Source organism: Symphodus melops (genome assembly GCF_947650265.1).
Source record: "Symphodus melops genome assembly, chromosome: 16".
NCBI lineage: Eukaryota > Metazoa > Chordata > Actinopteri > Labriformes > Labridae > Symphodus > Symphodus melops.
In genome coordinates this window covers 1865247-1892293 of record NC_136706.1, presented here as the reverse complement: position 1 = coordinate 1892293, position 27047 = coordinate 1865247, and the positions used below count along the sequence as shown (strand labels likewise).

The 27047-nt window shown below is 43.8% G+C and overlaps 1 protein-coding gene across 1 annotated transcript; it reads right to left on the bottom strand.

The window, feature by feature from the left end:
- Positions 1-2209: 2209 nt before the first annotated feature.
- On the bottom strand, positions 2210-27047 carry rph3aa (rabphilin 3A homolog (mouse), a). Its single transcript, XM_079364121.1, has 16 exons — positions 27035-27047; positions 12266-12394; positions 11964-12093; positions 11261-11344; positions 10059-10218; positions 8780-8980; positions 8420-8647; positions 8083-8162; positions 7116-7190; positions 6551-6660; positions 6269-6395; positions 5498-5551; positions 4857-5008; positions 3953-4034; positions 3769-3865; positions 2210-3205 (listed from the first exon to the last, which is right to left on the bottom strand). The coding sequence occupies exons 2-16, from the start codon at positions 12379-12381 to the stop codon at positions 3072-3074; spliced, it is 1830 nt and encodes a 609-aa protein (XP_079220247.1). The 5' UTR covers positions 12382-12394; positions 27035-27047; the 3' UTR covers positions 2210-3071.

Below are 27047 nucleotides of genomic sequence, written 5' to 3'. Positions count from 1 at the left end.
GCAACATCCAAATCGGTGGTCATGTGACCAGTTTGTGTACTCAAACTCTCTCTCTCTCTCTCTCTCTCTCTCTCTCTCTCTCTCTCTCTCTCTCTCTTTCTCTCTCTCTCACACACACACACCATTGGCAGTGACCATGACAAATCGATTCACACACAAGCAACACAGGAAAATGTGACTGATGGTAATGTGTCAAATTAGATTTTTTTTTTTTTTATAATTTCATCAAATTAAAAGTGCTCTCTGTCACATTTTCCTTTATTTAAAGGAGTCTAGTCTTTCCCATTTCTAACACCGCTGAGACCAAGAATAGATTATCAACACAAAATGTCTGAAAACATGCTGAGGCGTGCAGTACATCATCCTCCAGAGTTTGATCAGCTTGTACAATTTAGTTTTCTAGCTTTGTGCTAAAACATGGAATTAGCAGTAATCACAGTGCTTTAAACTTCAAAGATAAAATACTTTAAAACAGTTTATAGTGATTATATCTGACAGTATATTCAGGGTGCTCCAATGTTTAGTCTGTAAAAACAAAACCATGGAACCTGGAGTTGCAGAGAGAACTCCCATGATTCACCGCCAGCCTGTTTTGTTATTGTAGTTTTGATAGAGAGCCCCCTGGTGGCAGGATTTACATATTGTATCTTTAAGTGATGCGAAGAATAATTTTTAAACTGTGTTATTGTAGAACAATGAGAGGGCCTGCTATCCTAATTATACCACCTGTCCCTAAAAATTTGGAAGCTGTGGTGTTTTGTTTTTTTTGCATCACAGCTTTAGGACACATTCTTTAGGGTTTACTGACTGTCATTGAAAGAATTCAGAATATTAGTTTCATCACCTTGTAAAATGGCTGCAGATTGTTTTCAGAGAGCTGCTGCCCAGAGGAAAAAATGTCAGCTCTTATCGCGCTAATTATCCATTTTCATGACATGTGGCCTTCATTGACAGCAGGGGGTTGACAGTGGACTCGGGGGAGGAGAGAGAAGAATTCTGGGCTGACGAGCCATGAAGGTCGTTTATGAAATCTGCAGCCCAGAGGAAACTGTCCTTTCGGAGAGGAACGCCACCGTTTTAACAAACTCAAGTCTGTTCCTTGGTGTTCCTGAGTACTGCTGCTGATGTTTAAAGTCGTTGAGAAGCTTTTTGTGTCTCCAGACGGAGCAGCATGAGTCTGATAAAGAGCTTCAGGTGATGTCACGAGTCAGCGCAGGTCAGGCTGAAAAGGTTCATCAAAATGGCCTGCTCTGCGATAACAATCCACCAAGTAATTCATTGTCAGTCTTACTAGAATTAAGTGTAAATGTTGTGATAGCTCATTATTATTATCTGTTTTTCAACCTATACATTGTTGGTTCAGTTTGTGCAAAATTTTACACGAGGGAGAAGCTCGAGTGCAGCTGGCTCGAGCTTCTCCTCTTTCAGAAGCTCAACGAAATTATAAATAGCAGCTCTCATAAAAAAAAAAAAAAAAAAAGGAAACAGTTTTGTTATATTTACTGTTCGATCCGCTGCTTGTGCTAAACTCTTTCTTGTGTATACGAAGGGTAACTTGCAGGTTCTACGAGGGGGGGTCCTGGATGGTTTGTCTGGGTCTTCAGACCTGTGAGCCTTTGAAACAAGGACGGAGTCTTACTTCTAAAGACATCAAATATTCAAATAGAGGCAAATGTGCAAAAACTGTTTCGAGATCTGAACCATCGTGACTCTTTACTTTTTCTCAGGATCCCTTAAATTGACCTTTTTATATCTAACTACATGCTGAAAGTCAAGTCATTCAAGTATTGATTTCTATCACTTTTTGTTTAACTAACGAGATACTTTAAAGAGTTTTAAAGCTGCAGCAAATGTGCAAGTAATGTCAGTTCAGCTGTCTGAAGGTCTCAGGGTGAAGTTAGATAAGCTGTATTGATTGTTCTTTTCAAATTTAAGCCCTCTCTATTGCGTTATGAAACATCACCAAAGAGGATGAAAGGTAGATGATGTCTTTTGCTTAAATTCAAGGACAGACTTTTTTCAGAGTGTACAGGGTACATCAACTTTCACCCACTTGAACCAAAGACAAGTTTTTTTTTTTATCAAGAGAAGTCAAAGTTCATAACTTCTCTGCTGCGTGTCTGCCTCAGCTGATTGGTCCAAACCTCGCCTGATTCAAACAAAGTTTGCTGCCATGTCACAACACAAATCAAGCCAGCAGAGGAGCAAAGAGGAAGTGCCATGATGCCTTTATTTATTAGTGTTTGCTACAACATGAGTTAAGACATGCACCGATATGAATACACATCAGGGAGTAAAATGTTGAATATTTGGCTGAAAATGTGCGCAAATCGTTTCACCTGGCATCGAAATGCATTCATCAAATCTACATCCAGAGGAATATTTCTGCTTTAAGTTGCATTAATGAATTCTTGACAATTAAAACACCATGCAGAAGCATTGTAGGCCTTTAGAGAGGGACACACATGCACAGGTGACAATGAGAGCATCATGTTATCACATCATTTCTGTAACCGCACGTCCTCATTCAAAGAAAACATAATGCACATTATTTATGCACAACTACACAAGCAAAATGGATGTTTTTTTTGTGATGCAAACAGTCAACAATGTGGTCACACAGATCAGCTGATAGCACACGTCATGATCTCATATGAGAAGAGCACAGGTGGGGTCGGACGACGGGTCAGAGAGGTGGGAAATCCCCTCAGTCGTGTGTAAACGTGGAGGCTTTACGACATACTGACTTTATGACAATGATAATCTCCTCCATAAAACATGAGTATAATCTCTTTGATCAGTCACCACAGCATGTCAGGTTAGGGTTTAATAATATCATATAACTTATATTATAATACCAGTGAAAATGCGAGCTTCCCGGTTTTGTTTTGGGATCGCTCCTCATTGAAAAAGAGCATTATGCACATCCATGTTGGTCACCTGAAAACTACTGGATATGTAGCTTGTACACTGACATAAAAGCAAAAGGGATAATATCAGTCTGCCGATGTTAACAGGGAGAGAATATTCCACAGGGAGAACAATAATAAGGAGGAGAAGGGAAGACGTTTTCAATCCTCAAACATGGCCGTGTTATCGTTTAGCAGAACATGCCAACGTTCAATCTTCTTGTCTTTGTTCTTGAGGCATTCGTACCAGTGCTTCAAACACTCTCCTTTGGCCTGGATGCCCAGCTGACATCCACCTGGAGGGACAGGGAGGAACGTACGTACGAGTGATTCACAATGCAAAGAGAAAAAAATGCAAATGTCGATGACAGAGTTTAAATAATGGGTCCAGTTGATTGAAAATAATGGAGCATTTGATTGGATCTTGGAAGTCAGAAATACTCAGATACTAGTGGAGATATAATCAGGAACGCCTCCTGAAGATGTCAAAACTCAACTTCAAAAATTCTTGAATAACCAATATTTAAAATCCAAGATGGCTGCTTCATAAATCAACATTTAAGTTGTAAATTAAGTTGCATTTTTGAAAATATATTTTGCAGGAGAAGGCTGGATTTTTTTTAAGTGATCTTTTAGTTTGTGTGGATTCTGGTGCCAAGTGAGAAACCACTTTAAGACACCTGATTTGGAAGTCCTTAAAATGTGTTTGTGGTCAAAATATGAAATCAAGTCACATGAATTGATCACCTGGACGTCTCTACCAAATGTAACACCAATTCTTCTGACTGTTGTGGGATCGTTTTGGTCTTAAGCGGAGAGCCAGCCAACTGGAGACTTTGATTTCAAGATCGGAACTTACCAATAAAGTCATTTGATTTCCCCATGTCATAATCCCAGACGGAGATGTCAAGGGTTTTCTTGGCTAGCTCGCCATGCTTGATTTCGTAACCGAATTCCTGAAAGACAGCGAGTTTATTGCAAAATGTTTAAAGTTAAATCCGGTTGAGTAAGTTCGGAGCAAGAGTTTTAAAAAAACCACTGACCTCGTTGTACTCTGGGTTAAGGGTCTTCTTTTTTATCTGTGTCTTGTTCTTGGCTTTCTTCCCCATATCTGGCTTCAGACATCTACAACACACAATGAGGCCGGAGTCATAGATAAATACAGATGAAGCTTTAACGACAGATGTAATAGTCATAGTTTTAACAACAAATAGGAAATAGTTTTTTTCTTTTAATATCCATGAAGCTAAAGCCAGGAGACAGTTAGCTTAGCATTGCGCAAAGACTGGGATGGAGAGCTAGTCTAGTCTTTGTAAACATAAAATGTCATTCTTTAACTATTCGTTTTCCAAGGATAAAACAAATCTGCTTCGGAGAAGCTACAGCTGGCCAGGCTAGCTGCTTCCCCTTTTTAAATCTCTTAGCTATAATATGCTAAGCTAAGCTATTGCACTTTTATCAACAAAAAAGATCTTCTCTCAGTTGAACCCAAAATAGCAAATTGTTCAGTAAGTTAATTTTCCTTAACTATAATCTCAAAAGATGTCTGATAAATCTGCAACCACTAGTGAAGTTCCTCAAATGTCCACTTGAGGCAGGCTCCAAAGACAAAGAATTCAGATTAGCTTAAATGTTTAAATGTATTTTTTATAGCAGAAATGAAGAGCATGGTTCAAAAGAAATAATTGTAGTTTAGTTCCTTTGTTTATTGGGTGAAACTGCACATTGCTGATTTTTTTCAGGCGGGGCTTAGTGGACTGACAGGTGGACACATCGTAGATGTTTGCCAGGAACTTTAAGCTCCAACTTTTTTATCTATTGAAATATTGGCTGAAAGTTAGGTTGAGCATTTCAATGATTTGATCTCTTTTGTCTGGCTTAACACCTCAACAAAAAAATTGTAAAGGTGCCTTGTCTGTCAAAGGTTCATCTAAGTGAAGTACGTACACTTTTACGAAAGGATCAGAGTATCCGTTGGAGTCCATGGCCGCCAGATGGGCACAGCGTACCACGCCCACGATCAGACGACCCTGCTGGCTGTTGTACATCAGAGATACAAGGACACGACCCCTCTCCTCGGAGTCATCACCTTCACCTTGCTGCAAACACACAAACACGCGTCACAGTCATTTTACTGATCCTAATGCTCCTTTAGACATATCAGTAGGGATTACACCATGATTATCATAATGCCTCTAATGGAGGATAATGCATGCGCTAAGTGAACATCTTCATATATATGTTATTATGTAATATATGGTTTTGACATTTACATTTTGTTGCTATGAGCAAATTCCATACGGCTAAATCTCAGCCTAAAAACACTTAACCTTTATGAACTCAGATGAGGTCTTGTGTGGTCGTCCATGAAGAATAAAATAAGAGGTTAGCTCGCAATTGGGAATTTACCGATTGGTGATTTTTTTTCTTACTTCTCGCCAATGCTTGGATTCTTTTTCCATTTTATTGCACACTCCTGGACTCTCTCTTAAATAAAGACAATGTAGTCGACCTTGATCTGTAAGCTGCTGGAAGTCAAAATATCCAATGCACAGTGAGACGGTAGCAGATTTATTCGAGGGTCTTACGTCGTCCTCATAGAGCGCCATTCCACGGGCTTGTCCTCCGACAGCTTTTTTCACCTGTAAAGAGAGTTAACCAGTACAAACAATTGAATCTCCATCATCCTCACTAGCATCACTATCATCATGCCTTCCTTTATAAGGTAAGGCTAAGGTATGAAATGGTATCAAATGTGGGGAAATATTCTTATTCACTCCAAGCTTTGAATGAAGCTACATGCTATCAGTTTGTTAGCCACTTTAAAATGTCATTAATAATAACATGATATATCTCATTGAAAGACTCCAGCAGTACAATGGCTAATGTAATGATTGCTATAGCACTTCCTGAACCCCTGGTTCCTGGGAGTTTCATGACCAAAGCTACATTCAGGAGTCAGTTTAATTAGCTTAGCATAAAGACTAGTGACACAGAGAAACTGCTAGCCTTGCCTAGCTTTGGCTGAAGCTAAGAAAACCCAACCAAATGGCAAATCGAAATCTTATGAAAATCTTGTTGGTAAACCTGTTAAACCATTTCTTGGCCAAGCATGTGACTCTGTCCGAAGCTGGCTGGTCACCTCTATTTCTTTATGCAAAGGTTACTGAGCCTGTAGGCTATCTGTTATTTCATCCCATGAGTAAATTACATTTAAGAATCATTATATCATTTCACAGAAATGCAATTTCTTCCAAGATAGTAGCTCCAAAGTGTTTGTTTGAGATATGTGTGCCCTGAGTTGTGACATGTGCAGTATTCTGTTTCATTCTGTGACTGAGTGTCGTCCTCAGGCTTACCGGGATCACTCGCTCCAAACAAACACTGAAGTTCTTCTTCTGATCAAACTTCAGTTTCTTCAGGGCGACTCGAGTCTCTCCGATGAATTCGTTGTGTCCAAACTTGTCCTCGTCACTCACAGAAAGCCTAAAGACAGAGAAACAGAGGTCCTCGTACTGAGCGCTCCGAGGCCTGCTTGGCAAATCTGCAGCTAGCTTCGCTCTTATTTCAAACTAGGATCCTTTCAAGACTCATTCCTGCAGCATTTTTAGTGGAACAACTGAAGGAAAGGTTAGTCTTACCGGAGGGTTTTGCGTGACATTTCATCAGCTGTAATACCGTGGTAGACGAGCGTCTCATTCCACACTGGATTTAGAGTGTTTTTAAGAGTTTTCGTTCGAAGCTTGTTAGACTGAGGAGTCAAAACACACAACAGAAGACGTCCACGATTAAAAAAAGAGAGGAAAGTAAGACAGGATATCTCAGTGGGGGGTATTTCTCAGAAATAAATTGATGCTGGTCGTGTCAAACAGTTTGGCCCTGAAGCAAGCACACTGTTCTGTTTCCGAGAGAGTAAGATGTTCAGTCAAGAAAATAACCCAACGTGACACATCATAAATCATTCCCCTATATCTGAAGCCATTAAAATAAGTTGATGGGTTTTTCACGACGTGGAGTCATTTCAGTGCATCTCAAATTGAATAAACACACTCCTACACACTGTTCTCAAGCTGTGTGCTGATATGAGATCATTGAACACGACGTTTCTCTGCACTGCATCAGCGTTTGGCTAAAAACAATTCGAAGAGTCCAAAACTGTGACAAACCACCCCGTCGAATTGAAGATGTCATTTACATTTACTGTACCTTACTGGCTCCGGGTAACAGGTGCAGCTTCACGTACGGGTCAGCGAGTCCGTTTGAGTCCATCGGCTTTAAACCCTGAGACACGTGAAGAGAAATAATTTAGATACGCTCCCAAGACAACTTTACACTCAGTTCATTCTGCAGCGATCTTCCACGCATTTCATTTTTGGAGTGAATCTGTCATATTGCTAAAAAATAGGTCAATCCCTGTCTGGCCTGCTCTTTGGTTTCCCCATCTTGTCTGGTATTGGTGTTTGGTATCTTACATTCTGCTTTTGTTGCTACATAGGTTCAATAATCCCCCAATGGGGAAAATCATCATTGAGAGACACACACACACACACACACAAACGGGACCTGTGGACCTGCACTAATGGAGAGTATGATGGATCTATTTAGATGTACCAACATTATAGATGTTGTTCCTGCTGCTGGGGGACAGTCAGAGCTGATCATATCTGGATTGTTTGGTAGACTTGGTGTCTGCTCATAATTGTCTTATTATATTCTAGATTTACGTAGAGTAGGTACTGTAGGTTAATGTGACCCTGACTTTAGCACCAATCTTCAGGACAAATACAAAGCCGATGGGACGGTAAGCAAGACGCTGTATCACACGTGTGCTGTTAATGTCGTTTCTCCTCACGAGCGTTTTATTAACGTCTTCAACTCAAGACATGTGAGTCTCCTGAATCCGTCAAGTTTCTACACAATTTCTCAACAGAGAGATGTGAGTGCGAGGTCTCCTGTAAAAACAGGATTTTTTCTTTTTTTTTTAAATGGGGTGTGTATGTGACTTCCTGTCCTTCTGGAGCCTGCCTCATGTGGACACTCGATGAACTGCAGGGTTTTTGCACATCTGCACCTGCTTCTCTTTGCAACACGGGATAGCCACTTCGTCATATCTTATTTTTTTTATGTTTTTTTTTTTTTGCCTTCTTTCTCTAGTTTGTGTTCTTGTTATTACCTTGGCTTTAACGATGCAACAGTGCAGGCTGTGGTTCTCCTGCTCGTAAAGGAGACTGAACTCCAGAGAGCCCAGAGTTGCTGTAAAAATAAAAACACAGGAACACATGAGAGGGAGAAGTGACATCCCGACTTTTATGAGCTCTGTGAGCCATTGTCCGCTGAAACAGATAAACATCGATTTGTTTCTCTTCACTGCTTCTATGAGAACTTCTTTATCGGCTGTAGGCGCATGAGCTGGAGTTGTTCTTATTCAAAGTGAGCTAAATCGGATGAAAGTAAACATCTCTCTTTGCCTCCGGTTAGACGTTTTGTTTAAGGGGCAAAATCCGTCTTACTGGCGTCATCTGAGTCGTAGTCGTTGTCGTCTTCTTCTGTTCGATCTGGTGGCGGTCTCGAGGGAGCGGGGTTGTTGACCGGTGGATTAGCAGGTGGAATAATTCTGCTCGTAGGAGGGTTTGATGAAATGGAGCTGGAGACAACAGGTGGTCTTTTTTCCTCGACAGCTGAAGGGGAAAACGTCGCCGCCTTCTCTGGGAGTTTGTTTCCCACATCTGCAGGAGGAGCTGGCGACACAAACAAGACAACAAAGCAGCTGTGAAATTCAGAATGAAACAACATTTGTGTATGTTGTTGTTAACGCTGAAATCAGCCCCACAGCATTCGTGTTATTTTTGGAAAGAGCAGTGTGACTTTACCTGTGGTGGGGGCAGCTGGCTGGGCGTTTGCCCGCGGTGGTTTGGAGGCCAACACTTGTCTCTCGGTCTTCATTACAGCCGGTGGACAAGTCTGACTCTCATTATAGCTGTCAGCTGTTGTTCTTGCTGTCTGCTCCAATTGTTCTGACCCAGAGGACTGCTGCTGCTGATTCTCTGCACCGAGACAAAAGACCAACATCACTGCCGCCCAAAAAACAGCTGCTGTAGGTGCTGCTGCTGCACTCAAAGCTCCTCGATGTGAACTATTACTATGTTACTATGGGTAGCAGAAGAATAAGTTTGAGCAATAATACGACCGTACGTGTTGAGAGTCAAAGAAGAAAAGTCAAAATAGAGAAATTTCAGGGTCAGAATGTGCTGAAAGTGCAAAGTACACGGTTTACATGCCGTTAAAAATTAAATTAAAATGACTGGGTAGCTGTATTAGTAATGAATGGATGAATGTTGTTGTTGACTTATATGGAACTTGACGCTTGCTTTTCAAACATAGCTCAGACCAGAAGTTTGTCATGTGACCATAGACTCTAAATATTAATGTCTGAGTGACGTCACCCATCTGTTCCTGCAGGGGGCGCTGGAGGCTCATCGGCAGCAGCCATCATGCTGGAAATTCTGTCTCATCCTAACTCTGAGTCAGCCTAACGGACAGGTTGGGAGGGGGAGCTGAGGCGGGTTTTCAGCCTCTTGACGAACCGTTGTTTTGCTCCCACCTGTCAATCAGGTCAGCTTTGCGCCTAACTATAGATAACACGAATCATTTTCAAAATCAAGACGGAGTCGTTTAAAAAAAACACCCTCTGTACAGCGTGAGCCAGTGACGACAATCACTGATCAGAATTATTTTGTTTTTTTGTACCAGGCTGTAAACATGTTAATTTATGCTGCAAAAAATGTTTTTGTTTGGCTGTGGTGTGTTTGTGAGTTCCTGTAGGCTGCCTCTAGTGGACACTCGAGACACTGCAGGATTTTGCTACTTTTGCATTGGCTTCATTTTTCTGGACCGGAGGTTCGCAGCTTGCATGTTGCCTGTAGTTTAATATGTTGCTAACAGCAAACTAGCGGTAAGGTTAGGAGGCAGTAAGAGCTGTTTGAGAGTGTATAAGGCAGCATGTTAGTCTGCAGTTTTAGAATGCAGACTAACTTTTAGCTGTACACGGCAAAGTCGACCTGTGAATGTCAGATTTTGGATTTTTAATTTTCAACATTGACTAAGTAATCTGTCGATTACTTTAAAATGTAAACTCCTCGTATGCTCTACCGTATCCCTGGTGTCGTGTTGACTCCTGTGATCCGTTGTGACCTGTTGGACCATAGCTGTTCTCGATGCTGGACTGTCGAGAACCGGAGAGAGGGAGGGCGGCAGGCAGACTCTGCTGGTCTCTCCCCTTGAAGAACCACGCTCCGGACCGCTTCTGTACCTGCAGAAACACCCGATGAATTAATAATGATTAAAAAACAAAAACAAACAAGGCTTTGCTTTGAAGATTCTCATCATCTTTAACAGAATCGGATCAATTAGGCAACCTGACTTGTGTTAGCTAGTTCTGGTGAATCTGTTGAGGTTGCTAGGCAACTTTGGTGGCAATTAATAAAAAACGACGGGAACAGGGAATCCTCCCTTTCAGCCCGAGATGTTTATGTGGGCTAGGAAAGCTCGGTCTTCCATTGAGACACAAATTACATGTCGATGTTTTTGCTGCCCCCAAGTGGCCAAAAAATGCCACTGACGCTTCAAATGAAATTTGAAAGTTACGAGGTCGCCACTAAACTCAACTTAATGTACTTGTAATTCAAACATGTTGACTTGTTTCCAGCCTGCTTCTAGTGGATAAAAGTGGTACTACAGCTTTTTTTTTTTTTTTTACATTATCTTCTCTGAACAAAAGCGCTTCAAAGATGACGTACGTGTCAATGTTTTTTTTGTGTGTATTGTGAAAATTCATCGATCAGATTTTTTATAACTATAAAAATTTTGGGCTCATTCCTCGTTTTTTTTTTTATGTTATTGTCACAGACATGACGGCGTTATATTCAAAGCTTTGCACAGTAGTATTTCAGCATGTGACTGACAGGAGGGAGCATTTATTTAAAGAGTCTGATCTCCCCGAGGCGCAGAACGGAAAACAAACCAAAGTCACAACGGCATTGTACGACTGCATGCTTTATGTACCATCATAATAATCCATATACTATCTGTGGGTTTATAATTAAACAATGTTGAAATAAATCACTGCCTAGAACTCGTTTTTCTATATTGAGCTGGTATCAATGGAGGATAATTTTCCAGGTCGCTGGGCAGCGAAATGCATTTCAGAGAGGCTGTAAAAAGCACAAAATGGTTCAGATCACAAAAAAAGCTGCAGGAAAAAAAAAGACATAATGGCATAATTTAGCTGTTATGATTCTATCAAACCCGCTCTAACCTTTATATCCCCCCCCTCCCCCCCTCCCCCGCCTCACCTCTTGGTGCTCGTTGCAGATTCTGCACAGCCACACAGGACTCGACCTGCTGTTGCTGAAAATCCCACATTTGCTGCACATGTGCTGCAAAACAAAAAGGCAAACACGCTCATAAGGAACACACACACACACACACATGCACGCATGCACAGGAGCTTAATCATAACGATGGCAGGTGCACACAGATCTTTACAGTTCAGATAGCATTAACCTCGCCGTGTGGAGTTATTGAGAGCAGTGACGTGATGTAAAGAGCAGGAAGGACACCGCGTACGTCAGAACATGTTAGCGTATGACCCACTGAGCGCTCACCGCCGAAAGGAAACCACTTAACAGCTACACAACAGTGGAGAAAAAAAACGAGAAACACAAATCTGTCCCTGCTGAGGGGTGCACACATATGGCGAAGGATTAGAGCCGAGCATGAGAGAAATCAGAGAAAGGGAGTTTGTTATTTTATTCGCTTCCATCGCTGCAACACCTGTTGACCTGATAACTGCTCTCATATCAGGCAAACCCAGGGGCGTCCAAAACGGCCGTGTGGGCGGGGCCTAGTCTTGTCTTTTCTCTCTGACATCTGTCAGCGCTACTCTTTGTACACTGATTTCATTTAAAGGTTTGGTCCTAATATTCACCTGCATCTCATCCTCTAAGAACAAGTGTTGTGCTTGTTGAAGCAGAAAGACTGCCGGCTTGCACCTACGTTTTTGCACTGCACACAGAGGACAGCTGTGACCCCCTGCGGTCCAAAAGACGCTCCACACAGCAGACACTGCGACTGTCCGTCCCCACATGCCGTCTTCCTGATGTTATCCAGCCGGCTGGAGAGACGCCTGCGAAGTAATGAGAGCGCGGACGCACAGAAAGCACAGGTTTTACACCACGAAAATCATCCAGCTCAGCGAGCGTGTGTGTGTGTGTGTGTGTGTGTGTGTGTGTGTGTGTGTGTGTGTGTGTGTTTCACTGATGTGATTCTGTGACGCTGAGAAAACAGATTCCACTCACTCGATCCTCTGCTGCTCCATGCTCTCCATCATGGCCGCCCGTGCCAGCACACTGTTGATGATCTCCTTCTCCTCATCCGTGAGATCCTCCCCCAGGGGCCCGCCAGACATGTTCATCGTCCACCTAATCCTAAACCCCAACGCACGCACACAAACGCACGCACACAAACACACACACACAAAAAAAAGGCACACAGAGAGTAAATGGCGTGCAAAGTAAAAGTGACGCTTGGACAAAAGGCCACTAACTCCAAAAAAAAAAAAAAAAAAGTGCATAACGAAGGAGATAAAGACGCTGAAATCTGCAGACAGGAGCAAAGCTGGAAACATTTTGGACTTCAAGCAACGCTGAGCAACTACAGGAAGTGTCACACACGATAACACACGCGCGGGTTACATGATGACTAAACTTTCAAATAATACACATCTCAGCTTTAACAAAACGATACGTCATGAATATCACTGAATTTATTCCGCTCCAGCAGCCTGAGGGGCCCCGAACATCCTCATAGAGCAGGAACTTTCTGTTTGTGTGGATTTTGGCGCCCCCTGTGGACAAAGCTGTCCACATCATTTACAATTCCACAGCTCGTTTAAGGAGACGTTTTTTTACCGACATCAGAGAGTAAGTACAACACAATCAAGGATCTAGAGAGGAGGAAACAACGTTAGGAAGCACAAACAAACAGCTTTAAGTCCGATCGGACCCTCAGGCGCTGACAGGAAGTGACCAGAGACAGAGCACAGCATTCTTAAGAGTTCTAATCAGCATCAAAATCCTCCTAAATATCTTCATCTTCATCATTAAGTGTGTAGGTGTAGCTGGGTCTTTACTTGCATGTGCAGCCTAAAGGCATTCTGCTCATTATTATGCATGCAAACAAAATAAAGCTTCTTTGATCAAATCTTGCGTGACTCTTAATTAAAAATAGATACACACACACGTCTCCACAGTGTTTCTGGAAACATCAAAAACACGACTGGAGCTCCGAAGGCATGCAGCAGATTTATCAAAAGAGAAACACTGCGATGATTCAGCACTGAAGTGTTGTATCGTTTTGGGATGAAAAAAAATAAGTAAAGTTGGCCAAACTCGAAATGTGTTTCTTAAAATAACTTAAATCCCAACAGGAAGGACTGCTGTAGCTGCGTTATTGTTTTTTTTGCATTACAATGGGGGAATAAGAATGACTCTCGCTGTCGCTTCATAAAGTGTGTCTGCGTTTGATTTGAACTGGCATGGACTTCTGCCTCCGCTCTGCCAGCTGGACACGAGTGATTTTAAAGCTAAAAGGCAGCTTCTGGGAGCTCTCCAACACCGGAGGGTTCGCTTCACAAAGGAACATTTGAACGTCAGGTTTCACCGCAGCAAATCTGAAAATGTGCCGTTTTGTCATTTAATGTTGAACGTGTCCAAATGAGACATGAGGCTCCGGATGCTGCTAAGCCAATAAAATAGCTGAAAAGTACTGAAATAAACAAGTATCCACATCGAAACAAAAAAATAATATCGACTGGTCAGCATTTCAGGCAACAAAGCTCTTTGGTCTGTCTGTAAAAGTTTTGTGATGGTGCAAAGTTCAAACAAGGGATTGTTTATTAATTAACAAAGACGAGGAGAGCTTCAGGCTCCGAGGGATTTAGGATGAACACAAGCTTTGAACCTTTTCATGGAAGACTGAGAAGGAATTTTAGAGACAATGTGTGACTCCACCTTCGGACTGTATCGTCCCAACCAGCACCGCCGTCCTCATTCACGCACGGCCTGGTTCAACCTTCACCTCAGTGGCAAGAAAGTGTGAACAACAGGAATACAAAGGAGAAAAATCCTTCCTTGCATGTTGTCCCATATGATGCTCTTTTTTTGTAAAAACGTCTCGAGGTGACCCTGCAGGAAAGAGCTTTATTTACTTTGGTTCTGTTTTGAATTCTGCAGCACATTTTATGTTCTGTCCAGAATCAAATCAGTGACTGACTCCAGAGTTCAGCTTGTAAAAAGCCTTCAGCAGCTCTGTGCATTACTCGGCTCCTGCAGCAGAGATTTCATTGCCCATTCAATTCAGTCGGAGTCCCATGTCTGCAGCAGCACTCCCTTTAAAAGGTCTGAGAAGAGCTAATGTGATTAGCCACGATTTATTTCAGCTGTAGCACACCTACTGCTTCTGCTTCTTCTTCTGCCTCCGGTACTCAAGATTCCCAAACATCTGCCACGTCGTGTCCAAGTGCACAGACTCAGCGTTAGTCCTGCATATGCTTGGAAATGCCATTAATTGAGGCTGCACCGTGTTAGCTGTAATGTGTGAGTGAAGTCAGAAATGTGCCAGCCTGAAGACATTTTTTTTTTTTGTTCACTGCGGAGAAGAGCACTCATTATTTCTTCACCAGAACATCGTTAAAGACGAGAGCGCGACCTCGCCCTCTCCCCCCTCTGGTCCCACCCGGCTGCTCGGGAAAAGACACCTCGCTGATTGACTGATGCAGCAAAATTTCAAGGACAAAAAGGCGGAAAACTTGGACATTTTGAATAATGTATGCGCGGTGTTCCCTTCTCTGCAGGCACATTGAACATGTGGAGGAGAACAAGCACTTTAAAAAGTTTTTAAAGGGGGGAAGATTGTTGCAGTCAGAAGACAGATACAGTAGATGCACTTTATTGATCCCAAGCTTTGGGAAATTGTGGAAATGGGCAGTGTAGGCTTTATAGAAGTGTGTCCGAGCATTAAACTTCACATGAGCTCAGGCTGTGTGCTGAGTAAGAACGTTTTAATGCCTCACTCACTAAACGGCTCAGCGCCTCTTCATCCTCTCCGTTCACCCTCCTCCTCCTCCTCCTCTTCTTCCTCCCTGAAAAAAAAAAAAGAGTCCCGTCTCTAACGCACGGAAATGTCACGAGGATGCTGCTGTCAACGTGGGAGATAAAGTGACAACCCGACAGATTGACGCCTGATGATGTCAGTGTGTGTGTGTGTGTGTGTGTGTGTGTGTGTGTGTGTGTGTGTGTGTGTGTGTGTGTGCCTTGAAGGCTTCAGAGAGAAAGGTGGGGTCAGAAAGGAAATGTTCTGAAATGGCAGACACATTCAGCTTGTGAGTCAACGAATAACACACACACACACACACACACACACACACACACACACACACACACACACACACACACACTCACTAAATGACACATATTCAAACACACACACACACACATTTGTCATCATGCATCAAATCATTTCAGAAAGAGCCTGCACCGCATGTGAAAATTACAAACTGGTCCAATCTAACAAAAGATATCAAAATGTTGTTTTAATTTATAATCATGATTTAATGCGTACATCATAGAGGTGAGAAAACATAACAAAGATGACGAAGAGGGGGGCGCCGATAGCTCAGCGGCAGCGACAGCGCGCGTACCATGTTGCGAGGCCTCGCTCCTCGCGCGGGCGGCCCGGGTTCGCGTCCGGCCTGTGGCCACTTTCCCGCATGTCTCTCCCCACTCTCTCCCCCTTTCCGACTCTATCCACTGTCCTCTATCAATAAAGGCAAAAGGCCAAAAACAAATCTTTAAAAAAAAAAAAAAAAGATGACGAAGAGGCCGACGGGGAATCATGGGAGTGATTCTCTCTGCTCATGCTTGAAATGATGTCAGCGTAACCATCAGTCAGCCTAACGACAGGCTGAGAGCAGGAGGCGGGGTTTAAGCCTCCTGACAAACCGTTACACCACGGCCACCTGTCAATCAAGTCAGCTACACGTCAAAAAATGTACCCCACCATGAGCTCATCCGATGTGTCGTTATTTTTGCACCAAGTTTGCAATGAACTCTGGGTAAATCCCATGAAATGTAGAAGAAGAGAAAGTCCTGAATATTGTGTTTTAAAACCTTCGTCAGCTCACTCGTCAACTTTATAATTCAACAGTAACACAGAACAATAAGCACTCGCAAACTGAAGCCCTTCTTCTTAAAGTGATCGCCACGCGTGATGAGTCTGGGTGGAGATCCGGCTGGATTTCAGTTGAATTATTGTAACGCCTCGAAAATTAACTTAATGTGTTTTTAAAAAATGTAAAATAAGCTCAAAGACGACAGCTGTGAAACTAAACGTCAGCACATATTCTCTCTTACTATGATTGATGCGTCCTATTATCCATGAATTAAGAGTCAGGGTCACTGGCTTCTTTCCCTCGCAGTCACATGCAAACACACACACACACACACACACACACACACACACACACACACACACACACACACACACACACGTGCGATTGATCAATCGACTTTCGATCGGAGCAGTCGCTGCCTTCCAGTAGATCAATGAGCTCTGCATCAGCGGGGCATGAAACTCCTCTCTGATTCTCAATGTCACACAGTGAAGAGGACACACACACACACACACACACACACACACACACACACACACACACAGCGTTCAGACATGACAGCTTATCGATGTATGAGCCCCCTCTTCAGCCCCCCCCCGACCCCTCAGCGCGCCTCATGCAGCGTTCGTGTGTCGTAGGACAATCTGAGCCAAACAGAAACAGACTGAAGTCCAAAAAGGAAACGTGGACTTAAAGCTTCCCCACCATAGAAACAAACCCGAACCGAACGCTCGCCGAGGTTTGAGTCCAGAACACATCAGCTTTGACAAACCTTTTATAATCTGCTGATGAGTTAAAGTTGGTGAAGTTTATTTTGGAAACTATCACAGATGAGGTTGAGAAGACGATGGAGGAAGTTGTTGTTCTGCTAGTGAGCAGAAAGACGGTTGCTAACATGCTAAAATGCTAACATGCTAACACATCAAACAGACATGCCTGACGTTGGTTACAAAAGATTTGACTTTAGTTTTTATTAGTTACGTGTCAGTTTAAGATTTATTTAAAGGAACTAGGTGGTAAAATAATTCAAATATATTTTTTATCCACTTTGATATGTGACAGCTTCAAAACGTCAGAGAGCTTTAATGTGTGCATGTGACATTTCTAACTGTTAGCGGGTCGCTACAGGTTACTCCGCCAAGTGCGTCATGGTCGACGCAATAAATTCATCCAATCAGGTGAGAGGAGCTGATCGGGTCGTGCCTTCCTAAACTACACGTAACGGCGCCAACTCGCACAGTGGACGCTCGGACTGATCCATGAGACGATTAATTAAAGAGACTAATGTCAGTTTTGACCTCGATTTATTACTTTTTAAAAATAAAACGGCGCAGTCGCACGCTTCCTAACTTCAGTACGGCTGATTTGGGTCTTTTTCTATCGTACCGACTGAAATGCTCCGTAAGCGGGTTTTTTTCAGACAGTCGAGTGTATTGACTCTGCTGTATTATGAGCGACCATGATGCGGGGGGATAATGAGGTTCACTGTGAAGCACCACGTTGAAAGGTCACGCCAAGGACACGTGTGGTCACATGAAGCTCAGCTGATTTACACACGTTTTATAGCCCCGGTTGACTGAGGGGCGGAACGACCTCCAGGGAGAAGGGGTACTTACATGCAAGTGTTTGTGTTCGCTCTGTGTGTGTGTGTGTGTGGGTGTGTGTGTGTGGGTGTGTGTGTGGGTGTCCATATTGGATTATGGGTCATAACTTCAGAGGTGAACCAGGTGTTAACGACCAAACGATGACAAGCAGTTTTGCAGCCTCGTATTATTGTCAGATAAATTAAAGATGGGTTTAATTTGTATTAACATTCCTGCAGCCGACGGAAAAAATCAATTTCGGGAGGAATTACAGAACATCAGGGATAAATAATCTGATCTTAATGTTTGAGCGTGCAAACAATCACAGATAGCAGATGTGATTGTATATCAGTTTGTTAGCTCTTGCTGACAGGTGGGCGTTTTCTCGAATTGAAAGATCTCATTTCGGTTCTTTTGACGTTTTGCTCTCTTCCCTCCGACTGTCTGTCTCTCAGCTGCAGGGGCGTGTGGTAAAGTAGGTCTTCTGTAATGGTGACCTTAAACAAACTGGCTTTAACATTAGTACAAAATGACGTGGAAAAAAAAAAAAAAAGTGCACATACACACACACACTCATTTCCTCCCACAGAGAAAGAGAGGAGCTGTCACAAGCGCTCAGCCGTCCGGTGGAGAAAAAAAAAAAAGCATCGCAAAGTGACGTGAAGTAAAAGGAAACGATGGCGTTTTTTTGAGCTCCATGAGACTGTGTGGGCTGACTAAGAGCTACGGGGCGAGCCACACACCAACACACGTTATTTATGTCAGCACACTGGCAACACACACACACACACACACATTGTGTAAGAGCGTTTAAGCGCTTCGGGGAGGAAGACTCTGACAGATTGCGTCATCCTCCTGTGTTTCCTGTGACGCCGAGAGGCCGCCATACTTCTGACTGCTTTTTTTTTTTTTCCTTCAACATTTCATATTCATGTTTTGGGAGAACAAGAGGGACCGAGCCTACGCTTCATAAAATAAGCATCAGTCAGCCCCTTAAAAAGTGCATCGAATCCTCCTGCAAAGTGAGAACGCCAAACCAAATCGTTTTTTTACACGCTGAGATGCGTCGCCCACGTTGACCTGTGTTGTCCTCGATTTATTGCAGAGTAAATAAGACACCTTTTTACCTCAGTAATTGTCAAATGAACTGAAGTAAGAAGAAAAAAGAAAAACAAAGGCAGCTTGGTAATATCAAAGACCAATTTAAAGAAACATTTCAGCCTCTGTCGAGACTTTAAACCACGTGTTAATAACTCCAACTACTACGACTATCAGAACAGGCTCACTGCAGCCTGTCGGACATCTTTTGACGGTCGCCATGAGCAACAGCTAAACAAACAGAGAGCCAACCAGCCCTCCTGGCGTGCCAGAAATCCGACCAAGCGTCAAAACCGATCAGCCCAAACGACTCCAGGTTAAAGACAGGCGAGCGAGTCGGAGGCAGAAACGTTGAAGAAGGGTTCAGAAATGTCCTCGCGCTCCTGTCGGGACAGCGATCGTCTCAGAGAGCAGAGACGGCCTCCTGAAATGATCGAAGCATTTTTTTTGCAGGATGTGATGTTGGCAGGTTTTTATGTGCAGCAGAGCTGAAAAACACGAGATAGCGAAGGCCTCATCCTGAATAAGTACATTTAAATCGACTCACAAAAACGCCACAGAACAACGTTTTTATGATTTGGAAACTTTTGGACTTAATGACCAGATGAACCTCGATTCTGCTTTAGAAGTGCAGCGACAGGAAATGTGGGACAGAACAAATGTTGCTCGAGGGTGCGAGATCAGTCGTTGGGACTTTAAATGAGGTTAGTCATCTCACAAAAGCCAGGTTCATCCCAGTCAATGGTTACTCACGGTACACAGAACATTCCCCAAGGAGTCCCGACTCTCCCTTCGGAATACGTTTAGGAACATTTCAAACACACGGCGTCATCTCGTCTACACACTCGCACATCCCACGACCAAACCGTCCCGCACCTCTCTCGGCTCCTGCAGCTGTCACTTCTCTCTCCGATCCTCCATCATCATCATCATCCATCATCATCATCCATCATCATCATCATCATCGTCCATTCATGCTCTCTCCTTCCTCATCTGCTCCACACACTCCTCTGCAAAAGGAAGCAGCTTATGGAGCTTAGTTCTGCAAAGAAGCATCACCGTGTACTTTATCCCCTGTGTGATGACTCTCGAGGGATGGTTAACTCTTGCATCGACACGCACAGAAGCCCCCCCCTCCCCCCCCTTCTTCTGATGAATCCAGTGTAAAGCCAAGCGAGGACATAAAAGCAATCTAACCGTCAATCCCGGCAGTGGCGGCTGAAAGCTTTGACGTCAAAGTGGTCCAGAAACGACAGAACAGCGGACTGGACAAAGTGGCTAAACCACAAAACACGCGTGTGGGAAAGACCTCGGCGTTGCAGAACAAATTGCCCCGGTGTTGTTTGTTAGTGCGTGTTAGAAAATCTGACGTAGCATTTAGCTCAGACGATAGCCTTTATATGAAACATGGGCGCACTCTCAGTGATGTCATCCATTGCTTTCTGAAGAGGCATTATGAAACCCAACGAAGCGGGTCGCCATATTAGGAATTTCTGAATCTCCACCTTACATACAATATATATGGAGAGGCATGGAGGTGGAGCTCCTGTGATAAAACGACGACACGCCCACCTGTCAATCACACGCAAAAATATGAGCAACTCTGAGACGGATGAGTCATTAAACTAAAAAACTTCGGCCCCGGGTCCACCTCGCGTTTTTTTTTCTTTTCCCGGGCAGAAAAGTGCTGGCTGTGCACTCGGGAGTGTTTACAGCGTTTACAGTTTGTGCACGAAGAAGAAAAGCGCTGCATGCTCCTTCCTGTCGCTATGACAACACGCTGCATGACTGACACTAGTCTGCTACTTTTTATGTTTTATCTGGGTTTTTTTTAGCCGATCAGACCCCGAAGGAAAGAGGATTTGTGGGGACAAGACGCGATCCGTAGATCGCAAACATGCATGGAATATGAAACATTTGGAAAAGAGAGATCAGCACAAACAGAAGAAAAGGCGTTTTGTCCAGGCGTCATGCTTTCGACTGCGAGCAGCTGGCGCTCAGAATAAAAAAGGTGGACTGGAGATTCTTTTACTTTGCAGCCAGCCTCTCGTGGACACTCAAGGTTTCCTCTGAGGGAACTCCCCTTGGCGTGAGTTCAGCCTCACAGCTCCTTCGCTCAAAGCTGTTAAAATCATCTCGCAGCAGATCGGCCATAAAATCCATTTGAATCTGTCCTCGCTGCCTCTGACTTAAAGCTATGACCATGAACCGCCTTCAATCCTCCACCGCTTCCCCCCCCCCCCCCCCCCCCCCCCCGTGCATCCCGTCACCTCTCTGCCGAATCCGTGCAAACCTAAAGAAGAGGAAAGGCTGAAAATGAGCAGCTTGTGGCCATCTGCACGATCGTGTGCGAGTAATTGGAGTGCTCTAAAACAGGAGAACAAACACACATATGGTGAACGTGGTGCGTGCGTGGATACACCGGGGGGGGAAACGCTGAGCAGAGCAGAAAGGCTAAAGGTCAGGCGGATCGTCTCTGTGTAATGGATCTCTTCTCTTTCTCTGTGAGACGTTTCAGGGTTTTTTTGTTTTTTTTGTCCTGACTTCATGTGGCGAAAACGAGGTCATCAGATATGATCCGCTCATCCGTCAGCATGCAGAGTGTCACGGGCAGCATCATCAACGTCTCACCGCTCGGAGAAACAACAGAAAGTGTCCAACGACGATTCAGATGATCTTTTTGTCCTCTGGGACGGACGCTCCGTCGCTCAAGCTGATCGCGCGGTCATAACATTCTTGCGGTGACGTGGCGAGAGACACGCCGGACGAGATGACACGTTAGCTCCTGAACAGTCACAGCCTGTCGTTCTTCAAGGCGTGCGGGATGTCGAGCGCACTTCCTGACGTGCTGGAAGAAAAATCCAACGACCGGATTGAGCTGCAGACGGAGAAACAAAAAAACCCTGAATGTTTCCGTTTGTAGATTTTCTCTGTCGCACTCGTTTAAGTGAATTGCAGCGCGGCGCTCTCGTCCCCGGCGTCAGCGACGACGAGGCCCGTCTCACTTTAAATCTCCAAGTTGCTGGAAACCACCGCAGCTTTACAATCCAAACAACACAATGTACTTCCTCCTGTCCCTCACGCTGTCTTTGCACGAACAGGAAGCAGCTCAACACAGTGCGACGTTTTCATTTCGTTTTGTTGACTCCCCGCGAGGCGTCAGAACACGGCCGGGGATTCTTAAACTGTGTCTGTAAAAAGTCAGGACTTAAGGCTGATCGCAGTCGTCCTTTACGTTCAGAGTTTGAGGACGCACTCACATGAGCAGAGTTGTCCCCGTACCGTCCTGAAGCACGTCGTGCGTGTCAATGTCCTCCTCCTCCAAGCGTGCAAGGAACGGATCGGAACGCACACACTCGACAAACAAACCTTTTTAAAAGGCTAATGCTTTTATATCTGTCGTGTTTATTGTACGTTGGAATTTGACAAAGTCTTTCTTTCTGTGTGTTGTTGAATTTCTTCTGCTGACTTGAAAACAAATGTGTGCAGGGACGATGGAGACAACCCAGAAGACTGGATTTGCAGGTTTTGTCTATTCGTTTTCTTTCTTTCTAATGTAGAATCAGACGCGATAGATCTGCAGAGGACGGTTGATCCAAACCTCACTGGCCGTGGTTTGTGTCAGACATTTTGAACCTGGAAGCTCCAAACAGTCTGACAGGAAGTTGAAGGGAGACATCGGCGTGTGCACATTCGGGCACATTTCAGCGTCACTGCATTTTCCTGTCTCCAGCTGCTGTGTGTCCCCTTCCACACATAAACACACATCTGTCCAATCATTCCCCCTCACTGTGAACAATTCGCGTGCACCCTGTGATTTGCAGCTCGTCACACAGCGCGAGGCCTCGGCGGGTTCGAGAGGCACATCTGCAGTTTCCTGCTGCGCTCAGGGAACGATAACGTCTCAGCTGCAGATCGGAGGAGGAGGAGGAAAGTCAATTACTGTACATCTCAAGCGCCCAAACGGTTAAATGAGCTCGTGTGGAACAGCCCTCACCCGGAGAAATGGGGGGAAAAATGCGAAAGTCAGGAATTTCAATTGATTGCTTAAGTGGATTGGCTCCGAATAGAGCTGACCCTTACAGTGACTCGCTTCCATGATCGAAGAGGCAATTTCACCCACTTACACGGGACACATATCGTCCATCAATAACGCAAAGACATTTACTTTTACTGCGGGTCATAATTGGAGCGCGCGTGTGCGTTCGATTTTTAAAAAATATTTAAAATCAAAAAGTTAAAATCAGGAAGAAGAGTTTAAAATCTTAACTGAAGTAAAGGTGACGATAAAAGATGAACGAGTAAAAGTTTGATTTCTAACTAAGTTAAGAACTTTTAAAATGATCCACGTCTGAGTTTTGATATTTAAATTTGTGTCCATTGGTTGATTTTGGTGCTGACATTTTTTTTTTTTTTCATATTTCACGCCTTTCATGATCAGCAGATGCATTTTGCCTCCTTCTGAGCATTTATTTTTAGATTTATTTTTTTGGGCTTCGTACACCTTCATTAAAGAGACGAGAGAGTGGATCGAGACAGAAATCAGAGAGAGAGGTAGAGAGAGAGAGAGAGAGAGAGAGAGAGGTAGAGAGAGAGAGAGAGAGAGAAAAAGAGGGAGGGAGAGAGCTGCTCGCTCTTGATGCCTGTAGCCTCTGTAAAGGGGGAACTACTCATTCATGGTCGTGGTCTTGACTCTGTCTCGATCCCTTAATGTCTCGGTCTCTGAGCACTCTGGAGGACTTTTCCTCACACACACACACACACACACACACACACACACACACACACACACACACACACACACACACACACACACACACACACACACACACACACACACACACACACACACACACACACACACACACACACACACACACACACACACACACACACACACACACACACACACACACACACACACAGGACTTCACTGATACATGCAGCCCTTTAAAAGTCTGCAGAACAAAGCATGTTCTTCTTATCTGCTCTTCTGGCTTAAGGCCTCTGCAAGCAGCTTCCCTGAGTGGGCGGGGCCTCTTCCCTGAGTGGGCGGGGCCATCTCTTTTTATGACACGATTTCACACAGATGTCCAACGAGGATAAAAGTGATGAAGGGATGACATTTGAAAGTGAAAAGCTCAAAGGTCAGCGGGAGCTCACATCTATCACACTCTTCAAAACGTGAAACCTCAGCATCTAAAAACGCACGCTGCAGAAACTCAAACGTGTCGAAACATCTCGAAAAGGAAAGATGGATCGTCTGGGGGTTTTTTTTTTTCTTCAAGAAACTTAACGTGCATTTTTCTTGCTGCACTGGCAAAAGCAATTCATCAAGCCTGTTTTTTTTTATACCTTCATGATCGACGTTTCATCCAGACCTGTGATGTGAACTTGGTTTATATTTGGTGTAAAACCATAAAAAATACCTTTTGTAAGATTTGAGTTTTTTCAGGGGTGAAGCTGATTGAATCTGGTGGATTTCTTTGTTCAAGGTTTTAAGGTTCAAGGTTCAAGGTTCAAGGTTTACTTTATTGTCAATTCCAAAATATGTCAGACATGCAGTGAAATCGAGATTACGTTTCCCCCCCTCCCCACGGTGCAACGTAGATAAAAAAGGTACGGTAAAATAAAATAAAACGAGGTAAAATAAGATAAATATTTACATCAATAAAATCTACATGTGCAAAAATTGGTATTGTCTGAGAAGAAAAGGCCACATGCAGGGCTGTCAGGGAAACTCCTGATCTCTGCAGAAGGAGCAAACCACCACATTTTACACTCGCACTTCCCCAGGAGGAGATTTTTTTCAGAGTGAACATACAGGCGAGAACACGGCCGGATCAGGAGCGTCGATGTGAAAACAGTTGCACAGCCATGAATCAGTTTTCTGCAAGAAATTCACAGTGAAAAAATCCCCTCATGCCAGTCAGCAGAGACTAAAAGGCTTTAAATGACCGTCATGACCACATGCAGAATAAAGCCGTTGTGATGGTGTCCAGTCCGTCACCTCCTGCAGAAACATTCTTGTGATTGGGTTGAACCTTCCCTTTAACAGACGAGGCGTTTTTTTTTCCTACAAAATGCAGCACGAAGGACAATTAAGTCTTCAGCGAGAACGTCTGAGTCAAGAAGAAAAACACACACACACACACACTCCAGTTGGAGGTAATTCCCCCGAGTTCAGCAGGCGGGGGACTGAAGAGCTAGCGTGAAGCGTTTCTGTTCAAGCACATTAGCCACATCAGTCAGCACCTGAGAGATCAGCAGTCTGTGTAATCCAGCGCCCACCCGCCTCACACACAGCGCCGCCCATACAGCTGATGGGGGGGTCAAAAGGGCCATTCAGCCGGGATTACACAGAGCATGGGAAAGAAGAGGGGGACTCAATAATCTGACTGAGGAGGAGAGACCAAATTATAAAATGAGTGCTGTAGCATTGCAAATCAATTTCACACACACACACACACACACACACACACACACACACACACGCACGCACGCGCACGCTTCCTTCCCTCCACTTCCCGTCCATCTCCACTAAACTGCTGCCATGACACGTTATAGGCTCCTTCACCCTCTTCGCCGAGGGTTTCTCCGGAGCTGAACGAGGATATTAGGACAAAACGTCTCCCTTCGTCTCTGAGTCACACCCCGTCTCACATCCTGCGTTTCAACATGTCCAAAGTGGACAAGCATCAAAATGTAACTCCAGTCCCCCCCCAGTGACGGTTTCCTTTGCGATCGATCATTTTTCTAGCGATCTACAAAACAAATGTCTATGTTTGAAGTCAAGTGTGGAGAAAAATGACTGATTAACACACAAAGAATGTCTGGAGGCCTGAGCACTCAAGGCTTCCTCACTTGCAGCACTTATTTTAAATATTTGATCTATTTTGATGATCATAACCGTATCGAGTTTAGCCTGTGATTTACTCGTGTTCAGTCTGGGGGTTTTCCTCGCCTCTCGCCCAGTGACAGCTGGGATCGGATCCAGCACCCAGTGACCTCGAAGGTGAAAAGTGAGAGAGACACTGGATGGATGAAGTATGACAAAAAATTAGCATGCTAGTAGCATGTTGTGTTGTGCAGCCTGGAGGCCTTTGGCCCGCTTTAGCTCCACCTCTTTGGCGTGTTTCTCCAAAACAGACCTGTGACATCACTGAGACTACGTGCACATTATATACAGTCGATGGCTTAATCGCTCAAGAGCATATATATATATATATATAAAAAAAGTGATCCAAGGTTTGCATGATTAATGGAAATTCTAAAAAGATGCAGAAACCGATGATCTGGTGAAGCAGGTTTCTGTGTAGGTAAACACCGTATCCCATATATGATCAAATCCAGGATGACGCTCCGACCCAGGATACTCAAGTCCATGAAAACACACTCAATGTGAGCGTTTTACTCAAGGGAAGAAATGTGCAACATTTGACCCCTAAAAACAGCAGAAATCAAATCTGTCCTGTGTGAACGTGTCTCTGACCGTCCACACTGAGGGAGAAGCTCGAGTCCCGCTGGCTGGGTTGTTGTTGTTGTTGAAGATTTATGATTATTATTTTCTTTCTCCTCTTCTGCTGCTCTGAGCTCGACGTCACTGCAGCTGAGGGGAAACCTCAGCGTCTGTCCACTTAAACAGGATGTTAAAGGTTTTTGAATTGAAGTTTTTTCTGCATTTTCCGATGAATAAATCAATTATTTAAATTGGCATCACAAAATCATGTTGTTCTCCACAGTGTCGAGATTAAAGGATTTCTCATCATCGATGTGATCAAGGTGAAAATAGATTCTTCTTAATGAGTCGTCTTATGTAATCCACATCACCTCCGCTATCGTTGAGTGAGATGTGATGAACACACGAAAAGTCAATGATGTGTATCGTTGGGACAATTTCACTGATTGTTTTTTTTTCTTCTGCATATTTAACGGATATCACCTCGAAGTTTTTTTTTTTAAAACATTTCAAAAAATCGTTTCACTACTCGAAGGAAGAGAAACTTTTCGGGACACATCAGGACAAACCTTCACTCACTCGTTCAACATCATCAGTGAAGCATCTACTCTTTTTTTTTTTTTTAACGCTGTGAATTTGAATCGGCATGCTTTATATGTGCTGCAGAATTAAAAGTCCCTCTCCCTCCTACAAAACCACATCCGCTGAAACTCCGAAGGAAAATGTAATGAAAGTATCTGAAGTGTGAATCTCTTACCTGAAGCTTCCTG

Excerpts from the sequence above, each read along its gene's own strand:
- rph3aa (XM_079364121.1), bottom strand. The coding sequence starts at position 12,381 with ATGAACATGTCTGGCGGGCCCCTGGGGGAGGATCTCACGGATGAGGAG. Across the intron at positions 8,163-8,419 it reads CTACGACTCAGATGACGCCA|CAACTCTGGGCTCTCTGGAG; the intron begins GTAAGACGGATT and ends TTATTTTTACAG. Across the intron at positions 6,661-7,115 it reads TGTTACCCGGAGCCAGTAAG|TCTAACAAGCTTCGAACGAA; the intron begins GTACAGTAAATG and ends TTGACTCCTCAG.